This window comes from Rhinatrema bivittatum, chromosome 8 (genome assembly GCF_901001135.1).
Source record: "Rhinatrema bivittatum chromosome 8, aRhiBiv1.1, whole genome shotgun sequence".
Classification (NCBI taxonomy): Eukaryota; Metazoa; Chordata; class Amphibia; order Gymnophiona; family Rhinatrematidae; genus Rhinatrema; species Rhinatrema bivittatum.
Genome location: NC_042622.1, coordinates 110614268 through 110629356, shown reverse-complemented (window position 1 = coordinate 110629356; position 15089 = coordinate 110614268). Strand labels below are relative to the sequence as shown.

Below are 15089 nucleotides of genomic sequence, written 5' to 3'. Positions count from 1 at the left end.
GGAAGGGCATTCCAGGCATCCACCACTCTCTCCGTGAAGAAATTCTTCCTGACATTGGTTCTTAGTACATGGTAACATACAAAAGATGGGCCTAGCGGCACATCCTGATGTCTCTCGATTTTTGTGGGGTGTGAGGCATTTGAGACCGCCAGTATGAGAACTGTGTCCGTCTTGGAATTTGAATTTGGTTCTTAAAGCCTTGTCTACGGTGCCCTTTGAACCTTTGCGTAGGGCTACCTTGAAGGATCTCAGCTTGAAGGTAGTATTTTTGGTGGCGATTGCCTCGGCACGCCGGCTGTCGGAGATTCAAGCGTTGTCATGAGGAGAACCCTTTTTGAGGATTTCTGATTCTGGCTTTTCCCTGCATACGGTTACATCTTTTCTTCCCAAGGTGGTGACTTCTTTCCATTTGAATCGGTCAGTGGAGCTTCCGGCTTTTTTTGATCAAGACCGGTCGGACCCTGATTATAAGGACTTGAGGAAGTTGGATGTTCGCCGAGTTTTGCTCCGCTACCTGGAACTTACCAATGAGTTCAGGGTGTCAGACTATCTCTTTGTGCTCTGGAGTGGACCTCGTCTGGGTAATATGGCTTCTAAAACCATGATAGCTCGTTGGTTAAAGGAGGCCATAAATTCTGCTTATTTGTTAAGCAGTTGGCCATTACCTGTGGGCCTTCGGGCTCACTCTACTCGATCTCAAGCCACTTCCTGGACGGAAAGTCATCAGGTTGCACCTGAGGAAATTTGTAGAGCGGCTACGTGGAAGTCGCTCCACACTTTTGCCAGACATTACCGTTTGGATGTTCAGGCGTTAGGGACAGGGACATTCGGAGCAGGGGTACTGCGAGCGGGCCTCTCTGGATCCCATCCCAAGTAAGTGAAGCTCTGGTACATCCCAGGAGTCTGGACTGATCCGGGTATGTACAGGGAAAGGAAAATTAGTATCCTTACCTGATAATTTTCGTTCCTGTAGTATCACGGATCAGTCCAGAGTCCCACCCTATTTAGGGTCTTATCAGTTTGGAGAGTCCACTCTATTGTTTTCATGTGTAGTTCTTTCTCTTGCAGACCAGTTGAGTTATTCTGCAGCCCTTGGGTGCTGATCCCATTTGAGGGTTACATGAGCCGGTTTTCCAGTTGTTAGGTTACTGTACATAGCTAGTTTGGGGTTTTTTAGAATCCATTCTGCTTTGACATTAAATAATACTGCCAGACTGTAGGTGGCACCAACCTAGATAAGGCGGAGTTTGTTGCTAAACTTCTGTCTCCATCTGCTAGAGGGGGGCAAAACCCAGGAGTCTAGACTGGTCCGTGGTACCACAGGAATGAAAATTATCAGGTAAGGATACTAATTTTCCTATAATTCACTACCCACTTTTATTTTCACCAGCAAAAACCTACCCTTAGGATCAGCCTGATGAAATAAGATCTCATGAACAAAGTGCTGAGAAACAAGTATACCAACCCCTGCATACTTCCCCCCTTTGGAACTTGCTGCAAAGTATCTATGAGGATACTCCCATGATGTCATTAGATACTTGTATCTTTTCTTCAAATGGGTTTCCTGTACTAATGCAATAGAAGTTTTATAATGAGACAATTCCTAAAATAAAAGCTGATGCTTCCTGGAAATGTAAGGTAACACTTAAGGTTTATCCCACCCAACATCCATCTTTCATTGCAGATACTCTTTCCCAAATGATTCAGTAGCAAGCATTTTGCTCATTATCTATTTATCTATTTATTTTTTTATTTAACAGCTTTTCTATACCGGTATTTGTATGAACATCATATCGGTTTACATCAAACAAAAGTTAGAAAATACATCGAACAGGTGGGAAGAAACTGGGGCAGGGAGGGAAAATAACTGGAGGAGTAAGGCAGAGAGAGCTTAACGGTTAACAGAGAAAGCAAAACAATGAGGTCACTAAAATTCAAGGTAGATTAAATAGTTAAATGGTTAACTGATGATGCGTTACAATGAGGTAGATGAAGCAAGGCCGAGCAAGTTATCCATTTCCTCTTGAACTCTATTAAAGAGAAGCATAAATTACATGTAGTACCCCCCCATCTACCTCTCCTCCTAAGTAATTGTTCTGCCAGACTCCTTTAGCAGATCCCACCTTCTCATGGGGGAAGTGTCCATCGAACTCCTAACTGACTTCCCTCCTAGAAACAAATAAAAATTCAAATAACCACTGCATAAGCATCCATTCAACTAAATCCCTGGTGAAAGCCCACAAGGACAGCCAGAACAAATATACCCCAGCAAATCAAAACTTTACAATATGATAAAACTGCAGATGCAGAAATGATGTCCCAATAAGCACTTAATAATTATTTAAACAGCATCAACAGGGGTCCAATGTAGTGGTGTTCCTCTCCAGAAAGCAGAGTTGCTTACCTGTAACAGGTGTTCTCCCAGGACAGCAGGATGTTAGTCCTCGCAGATGGAGCCCTGTCACGGAATACTTTTGTCAAAGTTTCTAGAACTTTGACTGGCACACTGAGCATGCCACCAACCCTGTGGCCACACAAGGTCCCCCTTCTGTCTCGATTTATAGCAAAAGTCGAGCAAAAAATAAAATAACAAAATGAAAGCAAACCCAACTCCGCGGGGTGGCGGGTGGGTCTTGTGAGGACTACCATCCTGCTATCCTGGGAGAACACCTGTTACAGGTAAGCAACTCTGCTTTCTCCCAGGACAAGCAGGATGGTAGTCCTCACAGATGGGTGAATAGCAAGCTGCAGGCTGCTCCCAGAACACTCTGGGCCAACAGACACCCAATAACGTGCAACAAGCACAACAACAGAGGTGCTGTTGGCAACAACGGGCAGCCTGATCATCAGATGGGGCCCTAGGTAGGAAGGGTTGGGTTGTTACACTGGAAACAGATTACAGAGGACAGACTGGCCAAAGATACTGTTCAACCATCCTTATCCAGACAGTAATGGGCTGTGAAGGTATGAAGGGAACTCCACATCGCGTCTTTGCAGATTTCAGAAACAGGGACTGCTCGGAAGTGTGCCACTGAAGCTGTCATGGCCCTCATTGAGTGCGCTTTTACTCGGCCCTCTAGCAGAAGGCCTGCTTGCTGGTAGTAGAAAGCAATACCGTCCACCAACCAATTAGAGAGGGTCTGCTTGCCCACCGCAACTCCTAGTCTATTCTTATCGAAGGAGACAGAGTTGGGTGGACTGCCTGTGGGCTGTGGTGCACTCTAAATAAAAGGCGAGAGCACGCTTGCAGTCCAAGGTGTGCAGAGCCCGTTCACCTGGGTCTGAGTGTGGCCTCGGGGGGGGGGGGGACGGGGACGTGGGCAAAACAATGGACTGATTTAGGCGGAAGTCCGTAACTACCTTAGGCAGGAACTTGGGGTGAGTGCCCAGTATCACCTTGTCGTGGAAGAACCTCGTGTAAGGCGGATAGGTTACCAGGGCCTGCAGCTCACTGACTCTGCAAGCAGAAGTAACTGCCACAAGGATGAGGACTTTCCAAGTGAGGTGTTTGAACTCGCAGGAGCTCATACGGAGGCCGCATAAGCCGTTTCAACACTATATTGAGGTCCCATGCCACAACAGGAGGGCGTAGCAGAGGCTTTAGTTGTAGTAAGCCTCTCATGCGGCGCTTCACTGGGGGTTGCACCAAGATTTGGGTATCACCCACCCATCGGTGGTGTGCGCTAATGGCACTCAGATGTACCACAATTGAGCTGGTCTGTAGACCGGAATCCGAAAGGCACCAGAGGTAGTCCAAAGGCCTCGGCGTGAGGCAAGAGAAGGGATCAAGGCTTTATTGCATGCACCACGAGGAGAACCCTTTCCCCTTCACCCGATATGACTGCTGCGTGGAAGGCTTTCGCGAAGCTACTAGGACCTGCGAGACATTGGCCGAAAGGTTGAGGGGCTGGAGTATCAGGCTTTCAACATCCAGGCTGTCAGGGACAGGGACCGGAGGTTCGGGCAATGTAGCCTGCCCTGATCCTGCATGATAAGGTCGGGCGAGGTGCCCAGGTGAATGGGTTCCTGGACAGAGAGGTCGCGGAGGATGGGGAACTAGATCTGACCCGGCCAATGCGGGGCTATGAGGATCATGGAGCCTCTGTCCTGCTGTAGCTTCACGAGAGTCTTGGTTATTGGCGGTATCAGAGGGTATGCATATAACAGACCTGTGCTCCAGGAGTGCGCAAAGGCATCCACGGGTGGTGTCCTTCAATCCCCCTGTAGGGAGCAGAATTGGTCCACCTTGTGGTTCTGCAAGGACTCAAAGAGATCGACGTCCTGCTGACCCCACCAGCGGAAGATCCTGGTCGCCACATAGGGATTCAGAAACCAATCATGGGGCTGGAATGTCCGGCTGAGGTGGTCCGCCACTATATTCTGTGTGCCTGCCAGATAGATGGCTCGCAGGAGCATGGAATGCGACAGGGCCCAGGCCCAAATCTGCGCCGTCTCTTGGCAGAGCATGTAAGAGCCTGTGCCCCCCCTGTTTGTTGAGGTACCACATGGCTACTTGGTTGTCTGTCTGGATCAGGATGACCTTTTTGGACAGGCAGTCCTGGAATGTGTAGAGGGCGTAATGCATCGCCATGAGTTCCAGGAAGTTGATCTGGCAGGCCGCCTTGGCTCTTGACCACATCCCTTGTGTGTGGAGGCCTTTGACATGGGAGCCCTAGCCCAGGTTGGATGCATTGGTGGTCAAAGTTATTTGAGCAGCTGGGGACTGAAAAGGAAGCTATTTGTTCAAGTTGGATTTCTGCATCCACCAGGCGAGGGAGATCTAGAGTGGAGTGGTTATGTGGATCCGTGCTGAGAGTTTTTGAGAGACTTGGCTCCACTGAGATCGCAGGGTCCACTGCGTGACTCTCATGGCCAGGCGGGCCATTGGGGTGACGTGGACAGATGATGCCATGTGCGCCAACAACCTGAGGAGCAGGTGGGCAGAGGTCATTCGCTGGCGTTGGATGCAGGCCGCCAGGGTGGTTACACGTTCGTTGGGAAGGAACGCCTTGGCCAAAGTCGTATCCAGGTCTGTGCCGATGAGTGACAGTTTTTGAGATGGAGTCAAGTAGGATTTCGGGTAGTTGACCAGGAAACCCAGTGACTGAAGGAGTTGCAAGGTTAAGTGGAGGGAGTGAAGGTTTCCTTCCTTGGACGAGCTCTTGATGAGCCAATCGTTCAGATATGGGAACACATGTACACCGCTTCGGCACAACTGTGCTCCGACAACTGCCAGGCATTTTGTGAATGCCGGGGTGCGGAAGCGAGCCCGAAGGGAAGAACCCTGTACTGGAAGTGACGGTGACCTATGACGAACCGCAGATATTTACAATGAGGAGGGAAAATCGCTATATGTGCGTAAGCGTCTTGTAGATCCAGAGAGCAGAGCCATTCCCCCTGCTACAATAGCGGGAGTAGGGTGCCCAAGGACACCATTCTGAACCGCTCTCTGTGCAGGAACCTGTTAAGGCTCGAAGGTCGAGGATGGGACGGAGGCCATCTGTCTTTTTTCGAGATGAGAAAATAGCGTGAGTAGAACCCTTGGCCTTGCTGGGTCCGGGAAACTGGTTCCATGGCTCTGGACTGTATTAGGGCCAAGAGTTCTAACTCGAGGGCCGCTGTGTGATTGACCAGACTCCACGCCTGAGAAGGTGGGGAGTCTGGCGGCACTGCGAGAAGATTGAGGTGGTAACTGTGGGCTATGAAGGACAATACCCATCGGTCGGTGGCGACTGGTATCCAATTCCTGGCGAAGCGGCACAGACGACCTTCGACAGGTGGGTTGGATGGTGCAGGCAGGGGGGGTTGGATTCTGCTTTCTGGATGTGAGTCAGAATCCAGCTGCAGGGCTAGACTGGGAAGCTGGCTGTGCCCTAGGTGCCCTCTGTTGGCGAGGAGGGCAGAGTTGTGCGAGCACGGGATACTGGAGGGGTAGTATCTCTGTGATTTGTAGAACTGTTTTTTGGTGTCCCTATGTAGACTGCGTCGGGCCACTGAGGGGACATCTGTGGTAGCAGAGAGCTGACGCAGGGTCTCATGGTGATCCTTGAGTTGGAGTACTGAGTCACTGATTTTATCACCAAACAGGTTCTCTCCTGTACATGGGAGGTCCGCCAATTTGTCCTGTACTTCAGGACGAAGGTCTGAGGCTTTAAACCAGGCCCAGCGACTGGCGCTAATGCCAGCTGCTGAGATTCTTGAGGCCATTTCTAAGGCATCATAGGCCGCCCTCACCACGTGCTTTCCGGCTTCCAACCCTTTTTGGAGTATGGAGTCCAGATCCTCCTGAAACTGCTGTGGCAGGGTTTCCGAAAACTCCTGGACTTGTTTCCAAAGGTTTCGATTATACTGGGTCATATAGAGCTGGTATGCTGCTATGCGAGCAACCAGCATAAACCCCTGGAAAACCCGTCGACCAAGGGTGTCCAGAGCTCTTTGGTCTTTTCCCGGAAGGGCAGAGGAATGAGGGTGGGTCCTCTTGGCCTTCTTCTGGGCTGACTCTACCGCCACTGACTGGTGGGGCATCTGGCTTTTTGAAAACCTAGGGCCTGTTGCACTAGATACGTGGCATCGGTCTTTTTATTGACCAGAGGCACAGTACCGGGATGTTCCCAGAGACAGTGGAGGAGGTCTAGGAGAACCTCATGGACTGGGATAGCCATGACTTCTTTTGGAGCGTCCACAAACTGTAGGACCACTAACATTTTGTGGCGGGCATCTTCCTCTGTTGCAAGTTGGAAGGGTATTGTCTCCGCCATTTCCCTTATGAAGCTAGTAAAGGAGAGGTCTTCCGGGAGTGAGCACCGTCTCTCCTCCAGGGGAGAAGGTTCTGAAAAGAGGTCCTTGGAAGCTTTCGAAGAAAGGTCCGAGGAGGCGTCACCCCATGGAACTTCGAGGGCCTCTTCCTCACCAGGGAGGTGCCTGGGTCGAGGAGAGAGGGTCAACCCCGGAGTACGGGGCACGGGCTCCAATGGGGCGGTGAGGCGGCACAGACGATGGTGGTGCTGATACTGAGACCTGAGAGGGACACCAGGGCACTGGAAGACTCAATGGTCCAGGTACGGGATCCGGCATCGATGGTCCCACCACATCTTCCTCCACCGAGAAGCCCGGGATCGGGATGGAGACCAGAGGAGGTATCTGTGGTTGGCTGGGCTCCGGAGGCCTGGCTGGTACGGGCTGCATTGGCAGAGTACCGAGGAGGACGTCCAGCTTTTCCAGAATGGGTGCCAACATGGATGTCACCAGTTCCTATGTCGGTATGGGGGCCGGTGTCAGTGGTGATTGAAAACCTCGAAGAGTGTTGAGCACTGTCTGTTGGACCATGCTGTCCAACTCCTCCCGGAACGAGGGTGCGGAGAGAACTGACCCTGGAGGGAGGAGGCAGGCTAGGCGTCACCGGAGCATCCACGGGAGTCCGTGGGGACTCAGTGCCCGTCACAGTTACTGGTGGGGAACGCCTTGGGCTCTCAGGTCCAGAGGAGGATGGGGCTCCTCTCCGTGGGGCCTCTTCGGAGGAGGCTCCGTCGAGACCGATGCCACTTCAGTGTCGGTGCCAGTGGTGATGCTTACCACGGTGCTCAGCCCGGTCTTTTATCCGGCGCTGAGGATGACAATGCGGAAGCCTTGGAATAGGTCGATGCCAGCGAAGTTCGGTCTCCTGCTCCTCGGTCCTCCCGATGGAGAGGGACCAGAATCAGATGGACCCCCTTGACCCGATGTACCTGTCACCAGAGTCGACGGAGCAGGTTGCTTGGGCCCAAACAATTGCTCCATCTTCTCCAGGCAGGCGTGCTGGCCTTTGGGGGTCATCTGGGCACAGCTCGGACATCGACGGACATCTTGGGAAGGCCCGAGGCAGAGAGAACACACATTGTGCGGGTCCGTTATGGACATAGTCCGTGGGCACTCAGGGCACTTCCTAAACCCGGTCGCCATAGTAAAAATAGGCGGTCACCATGAGGAGAATAAATAGGAACCAACTGCAGAATGCGTAGTGAACTCACCGGAAACATCTGAGGAGTCTGTGTGATGGGGGACCCCAGCACAGGATAGACAGTGAAGTTAAACTTCAAAAAATTTCCATGAGGAATATTGTGAGGAAAAACACACACAGAGCTCCAAGAACCGCAAGGCAAATGCGCGGAAAAAAAGAGACTGAACGTCAACTGTGTGGCCACAGGGTTGGTGGCATACTGAGCATGCTCAGTGTGCCAGTCAGCGTTCTAGAAACTTTGACAAAAGTATTCTGTGACAGGGCTCCATCTGATGTCTCCCATCTATGAGGACTACCATCCTGCTTGTCCTGGGAGAATGCTGTCATTTTGGGAACATTTCCTTCCTCGAAGTGGTGGCCACCATTTTAGGAATTGAGAAGTTAAATGAAAAGTCAGCTTCTTTAAAAACTACTACCACATTATCAATGGTTTTAATTTAATGAGATGTTCCCTTTAGCATAAACAGAAGCCCAAAGGGAAAGGTCAGCCAGTATCGAATATTCTCAGCTCTGAGCACACTGGTCATCTCCCTCAATTCCTGCCGTTTGCGCGGAGTAGCAAGAGCCAAATCATTAAAAATAGAAATTCTGTGGCTCTCCTAGAACCACTCAATTTTTTTCCTCGCTGTGGCATAAACCTGTTCCTTTTAATGTAAAACTGTGGAAGCAGGTAATGATATCACGTTTCTTATTATCGAATTTAGGGCTCTGGGCCCTGTGAGACCTCTTCAGCTTAATCTCAGGAGTAATGAGATTGCCATCCACAGCACTTCCACCAGCCAATTGTAGCAAGAACTTGCAAATTCTAGCTATCACGGGCCCGACAGTCCTCGTCATCGGGGGCCTTCGGCACCCCCTAAATTCTTAAATTACAGTGCCGCGACCTATTCTCCATGTCCTCCACTTTATCAGCAAGTAGCGCACATTCAGCCTGCAGCTCATTCTGATGCTCGGCGAAGCACCCGATAGATTCAGCATGGCCATCCACTCGCGTCTCGAGTTCGTCAACACAGTGACGCATTGCAGCCATATCCTCCTTCAAGTCTGCAGTCATTGTCATTAACTCCTGCTTATGTTGTCTCATATTGCTACAAATATCTTGGAACCAACCTTGGAATTCTTCTTTGGTAGATAGATCGCTGTTCCCAATACCCAATGAGGAAGCCTGTGATGACAGCTCCTGTTCTCCCTCTGTGGGCCTAATAAGGCCTGATCACCATTGTCCCCGACATTTTCCGCGGCATGTTATTATAGAAAATTTTTTTCAAATTGTTTGTTTTGTGTGTAGCCGCCATCCTGGTGTCGAAAACGCACTTAATTAAGGAGAAGGATCGTCAATGAGTGATTAGATGTGTGGCTCAGCAGTGGTTTGAGTTAGAGAGGGTCAGGAGATCCAAGTCAAGCATCCATCCTGGTCGATGATGTCACTGATCCCAAAAGCACTATTAATTTTGATGTCTGCATTTATCTGTCTATCAAATCTTTTCTGTCACAGGAGCTGTTTAGACAACCTCAACACATACAACCCAGAGTGTAGGAAATGATGTAGTTATGAGAGATACAGTACAGCAGGCATTGTTGCCTCTAAGATGGGGTGGGCAATTGCGGTCTTCGAGGGCCACAAACTAGTTGGGTTTTCAAGATATCCCTGATGAAGATGCATGAAATAGATTTGCATACAACTGAGGCAGAATGCATGCAAATCTCTCTCATGCATATTCAGTAGGGATATCCTGAAAACCTAACTGTTTTGCAGCCCTCTAGGGCCAGAATTGCCTACCCCTGCTCAAAGGTATGTGCGTGTTCGCGCACACAGACTCTGGACCCCACACACACAGCAGAAGAGTGTGCATACAAGCTCTCCTTCCAGCTACTAAAAAACAGAGAGGCCCGTGCAGCTGCCAGTGGACCTCATCCTACTGGTGGCTGAAGAAATAAGAAGCTGCAAATGAGGACCACCAGGAGCAAAGAATTGAGCCTGCATCGTCATCTGTGCTGTTTCCACGGTATTGAAACTCAAACGGGCCGATTCAGTAAAGTCCGCGGGAGAGCGGGCGAACACCCGCTCGATTCGCTATTTAAATGAGGCCCGGCGGTAGAAACAGGCAAAAGGAAGCGCTAGGGACACTAGCGCGTCCCTAGCGCCTCCTTTTGGCCCGGAGCGGCGGCTGTCAGCGGGTTTGACAGCCGACGCTCAATTTTGCTGGCATCGGTTCTCGAGCCCGCTGACAGCCATGGACTCGGAAACCGGCGCCAGCAAAATTGAGTGTCCGGTTTTCGACGCGACAGCCGCGGGCCGACTTCAAATTTTTTTTTTTTTACCCTTCGGGACCTCCAACTTAATATCACCATGATATTAAGTCTGAGGGTGCACAGAAAAGCAGTTTTTACTGCTTTTCTGTGCACTTTCCCGGTGCCCGAAGAAATTAGCACTTACCTTTGGGTAGACGCTAATTTCTGAAAGCAAAATGTGCAGCTTGGCTGCACATTTTGCTTTGTGAATCACGCGGGAATACCTAATAGGGCCATCAACATGCATAGGTTCGGCGGGTTGGACGCGCGTTTTCGGCCCCTTACTGAATAAGGGGTAAGGGAAACCGCGCGTCCAATGGCGGGTAAACAGTGCGCTCCGTTGGAGCGCACTGTACTGTATTGGCCCAACAGAGAGTAACACTTTCTCTATGCTGATCTCATGCATGAGATCAGCATGGAGGAAGTGCTTGCTCCATGAATTTTTAATACCATGGGGCATGCACAGAGGAAGAGCAGCAGAACGGCTTCTGTAGCAATGATTGGCTCCTCCTGAATAGGCATGTGGCGATGGTGACAGCAGCAGCAAAAGAGTGAGAGAGGCTCCGAGGCTGCCAACAAAAGAAAAAAGAGGGGAGCCTGCCTTGAGCGTGTGTTTGTTTGTGAATGAATGGGAACTTGTCTTGGTGGGGGGGGGGGGGCACAGTGAAAATGAACGGGTGCCTGCGTAGGGGTCTGTATCATAGTAATGACGGCAGAAAAAGTCCAAAATGGTCCATCTAGTCTGCCCAGCAAGCTTCCCAAGGTAGTAACTGCTGCTCCATGCAGGTTACCCCCATGTTTCTCTTAAGGGTAGTAACTGCTGCTCCATTCCGGTTTAGCTTTTTTATGTATTTCCATCCTCTAGCCTTTTAGGGATCCACAGTGTTTATCCCATGCCCCCTTTGAAGTCCTTCACAGTTTTAGTCTTCACCACTTCCACCGGAAGGGCATTCCAGGCATCCATCACCCTCTCAGTGTAGAAATGTTTCCTGACATTGGTTCTAAGTCTGTGTGTGTGAGAATGAATGGGAGCTTACCTGGAGGTCTATGTGTCTGAGGGAGCCAGTGAGAGTGAGTGCATGTGTGTGTGTATTTCATGGTCAGTGAGCCCTTAGGCTGAGGATTGGTTGATGCAGCCTAGTAGGTGAACCTGTTAGGCCCATGCTTCCAGCTGGCGGGATATGCCCTTGGTGGGACAGGAACTGGAGTCTTTACCTGTACCATCCCCTTTCCCTGCACATTGAGCCTTTGGATTCCAGGGGCCAGCAGGGCTTAGGTGAATGTCTCTCAAGAAGCGGTCAGAGAAAGTCCAGTTATAGATAATGGTCAGGGCTGGCAGCTAGCAGAGAATATTCGAGTTCAATCCAGGGTCGTGGCAGGCAGTGAGAATATGGTGTCCAGGTCCAGGCCAAGGGTTAAGGCAGGTATTGAGAAGACTGTGTCCAGATCCAGGCCAAGAGTCAGGGCAGGCAGGAAGCAGAGAGAAGTCAGAATCCAAGCAGGGGTCAGATCCAGGAAGTCAAGCCAAGATAGACAGGGTGGACAGAGATGAGACACCAAAAGACAAGACGGGGCAGACAGACAAGACAAGGATACAAGAACCAGAGCAAGGTGGGGAAAGGACAAGGAACAGAGAACAAAGCTCTAGTCCTGGTCCTTAGCTACTCTCCTGGTTCCTTCTCCGATCCTGGTCCTGGTTGTTAGCTACTCTGCTGGTTCCTGCTCCAGTCCTTGGCTTCTCACCTGGTTCATGGTTGCTGTTCCAGCCCTGGTCCTCGGCTACTCTCCTGGTTCCAGCTTTGGTTCTGATCTTTAGCTATTGTCCTGGCTCCTGGTTTCAGCTCCAGTCCTTGGCTACTCTCCTGATTCCTGCTTTGGTCCTGGTCCTCAGCTAATCTCTTGGTTCCTGGCTCCTGCTCTGGTCCTGGTCTTTGGCTACTCTCCTGGTTCATGGTTGTTGTTCCAGCTGAGGTCCTTGGCTACTATCCTGGTTCTGGCTTTGGTTCTGGTCCTGGCTTCTAGTTCCTGCTTCAGTCCTGGTCCTTGGCTCTCCAGGTTACTGTTCCAGTTCTGATCCTCAGCTGCTCTCCTGGTTCCAGCTTCAGTCTTGGCTACTCTCTTGTTCCCTTTTCTGGTTCTGGTCTTCAGTCCCATTCCTGGATCCTCCTTTGCTTCAGGACAGAAGAATGCTTGCTCTCAGACACCCAGCCTATCCCAGGTACACCCCTGCCCAGACACCGTACCTCTTTTCGTTCCCAGTGGAACGGGCTGTGACAGTTTGGACCAGCCCAAAACAGAGGCAAGGAAAACATGGATCTTTCACAAAAGAATTATTGTGGGTTCTTTTCTTATATCCATTGCTTAATGAAAAATCAAGATCCATGCTGAATTCAGCGGCTAGGTGGCTGCTCAACTAGACTACTAGGTTATGATCATTACCTCTGGAAGGACGAGAAGCATATAGCCATGGTTATGCAGGATGCTATGATTGCAATCAAATTCACAGAATGTGCCCTTGGCCCTCAACGAAAGACTACTTCTGCAGCCACATTGGCCATCTTGACAGCACCCAAGACTCCGCTCCAGGCTGTGCTTGCACAGCAGGTCCAAAACTTCTGCTCCTGGCTGCGCCTGCTGCAGCAGCACTAAAGCCTCTGCCCCAGGCTACACCTGCCACAGAACCAAAGCCTTTACTACAGGCTGCACTGCACCAATAACTGCACTGCACCAATGGCTTCTTCTCCCATGCCACTATAATTATACATTTCAGCCTTCTTCTCTCATGTTCATGTGATCCATAAATACAGTGGATGTGAATTTACAATTAATGTTCTATTTCCATTCACAGAAAAGCAGTCTTGGACCCAGTTGAAATATGACTCACCTTTACCACCTGCCCGGTTGGATCACTCTATGTGCATCATTCCATGGAGAGTATGTACAGAATTGAAAAATAGAAATTTTGTAAACAGCGGAGACGATAATAAGCTGGAGGAAAATTTGGAAGGTAAAGCAGTGAGTAAAAGAGAGGACTTACATCAGAGAAAAAAAGATGAAGAAGGGTCCTCAGAAGAGAGAGACATTCAGTTATGTTTAATATTTGGTGGTATGGATACCAATGGAGAAATTTACAGTGACTGCAATATAACTATTATTGATGATCATTTCTAAATTTATATAAGTTTTGTGTCTTCTGTGAATTAGTATCCATAAAATGGTGCACCTCCCTCAAGTTCATCAAGTGGACCCACCATTGAAGAAGTTGATTAAACAATCATTCCACAAGGATTTGCCTACAAAAAGTTTAAAGGACTCTTATCTTGTTAGTGTCCCTACTTCCCTCTGCAACCCCAAGATCTCCTTTTGAGCTGCTGTTAGTTTTCTAGGCATTTTGAATACTTGAACCTGCACAGGTAGAGGTGAGAACAGTAAAATGCAATTCATGCTGTAACACTTGAGTCCTGGCAAATAAAGTCTATTGGTTCTTCTCCAAATATGGAAAGAGCGAGATGCATTACTAATTTTATCATCTACTCCTAGACGATTTACTCAGCAGTACTAGAATTGGTTAAGAGCAACCTCATTTAGCATTGAGATTTGTAATTCTAATGTGTATAAACATGAAATATTTATTTGTATAGTAAATATTAAATTTACGTTTTTCTCGAATAAGGTAGTTTTGTTGATTTGTACAGCTCATTTATAAAGACCTTATCAGTTGGATGACCTTAGGTGGATCTTATAACCTTAGGGAAGAGTAATCTAGACATTAATTCAAGGGAGGTTACTTAGAGAAGCCAAATGCGCCCCTCTTCCAATGGCTGTCTAACCTGGGGTATGTCACTCTTCATTTTTCTACCTGTTGGAAGTGTGTTGAATCAAGGCATTAGTTGATTCAACACACTCTCAGTCAAGTTTTATATTTTGTAGAAAGATAGTGTGGCACCTCTATGGTTGGCCAGTAGATGTCCCTAGCAGCTCCTCCCTATGAGGTAGCTGAAGAAGTGGACCTGGCAGTAAGAGGGACAAAGGGGTGTTTTGCAGGAGGAGTCGAAGGGAGAGTTCTAAGGAAGAGGAGCCCTAGAATGAAGGGTCCCTTCCTACAGGGAAGGCCTACAGCTTTTCCCAAGTCTGTGCGTATCCTTCCAGGTTAGAAGCAAAGTAGCTCCAGAATTTAGACAGTGTCTGAAATACTATGGTCTGGGCCACAGCCTGGCTTTCAAAGAAGGAGAAATCCCAAACACCAATCTATGAATATTTTGGAAGACCCCCTCCAAGGATCTTCAGTAAGGAGACGAGTGCAGTTCAGGGCTTCCTTTGAAATCCACAGGACCCAGGTAGAACTATGGGAAACACCCCAGGGAACCCATGGCCATTGGGGCCAGCTAGGGGCAGGGAAAGCCCCCACTTTCCCCAGTTCAAGGGAGTCAGGGCTCAACCAGAGAGCCAGAGCATCAGCACAGGGAGAGTAAAAGGACAAATTGTACAGACAGTTACCACGCCTGGAAATTGATTACCAGTTGCTCAAAATTATTAAAACATATTATTTGAACACCCATCCTGTGTTCAGCTGTCTTGACTACACATCACCAAGGGCACATCAAAGAAAGTCACCCCACCACCTGGGCCACAGCAGTAGCTACCTCTACAGAAAGAACTCACCCCTAAGGATTGTGGCAAGGAAAGAAAGCCCCAAAAGACAATACATTCTTTTTGTGTGCCTCTGAGGATAAATCCTCAGGAGAAAAGGGTTACAATAGCTCTGGCTATAATTTTAAGATATTTTTCAAAATTGTATGTT

General features: G+C 49.2%; 1 protein-coding gene across 6 annotated transcripts in view; it reads left to right on the top strand.

The window, feature by feature from the left end:
* RABEPK (Rab9 effector protein with kelch motifs) overlaps nt 1-13972 on the top strand; it is an 81264-nt gene extending 67292 nt beyond the window's left edge. For 3 of the 6 annotated variants that reach the window (XM_029614481.1, XM_029614483.1, XM_029614484.1), the window contains one exon: nt 13137-13972. In XM_029614481.1, the coding sequence (XP_029470341.1) occupies nt 13137-13459 (323 nt within the window). In that variant the 3' untranslated portion in view covers nt 13460-13972. The remainder of the gene's footprint in view (nt 1-13136) is intronic. The other 3 variants (XM_029614482.1, XM_029614480.1, XM_029614478.1) reach the window with 2 other exon arrangements.
* Nucleotides 13973-15089: the final 1117 nt, after the last annotated feature.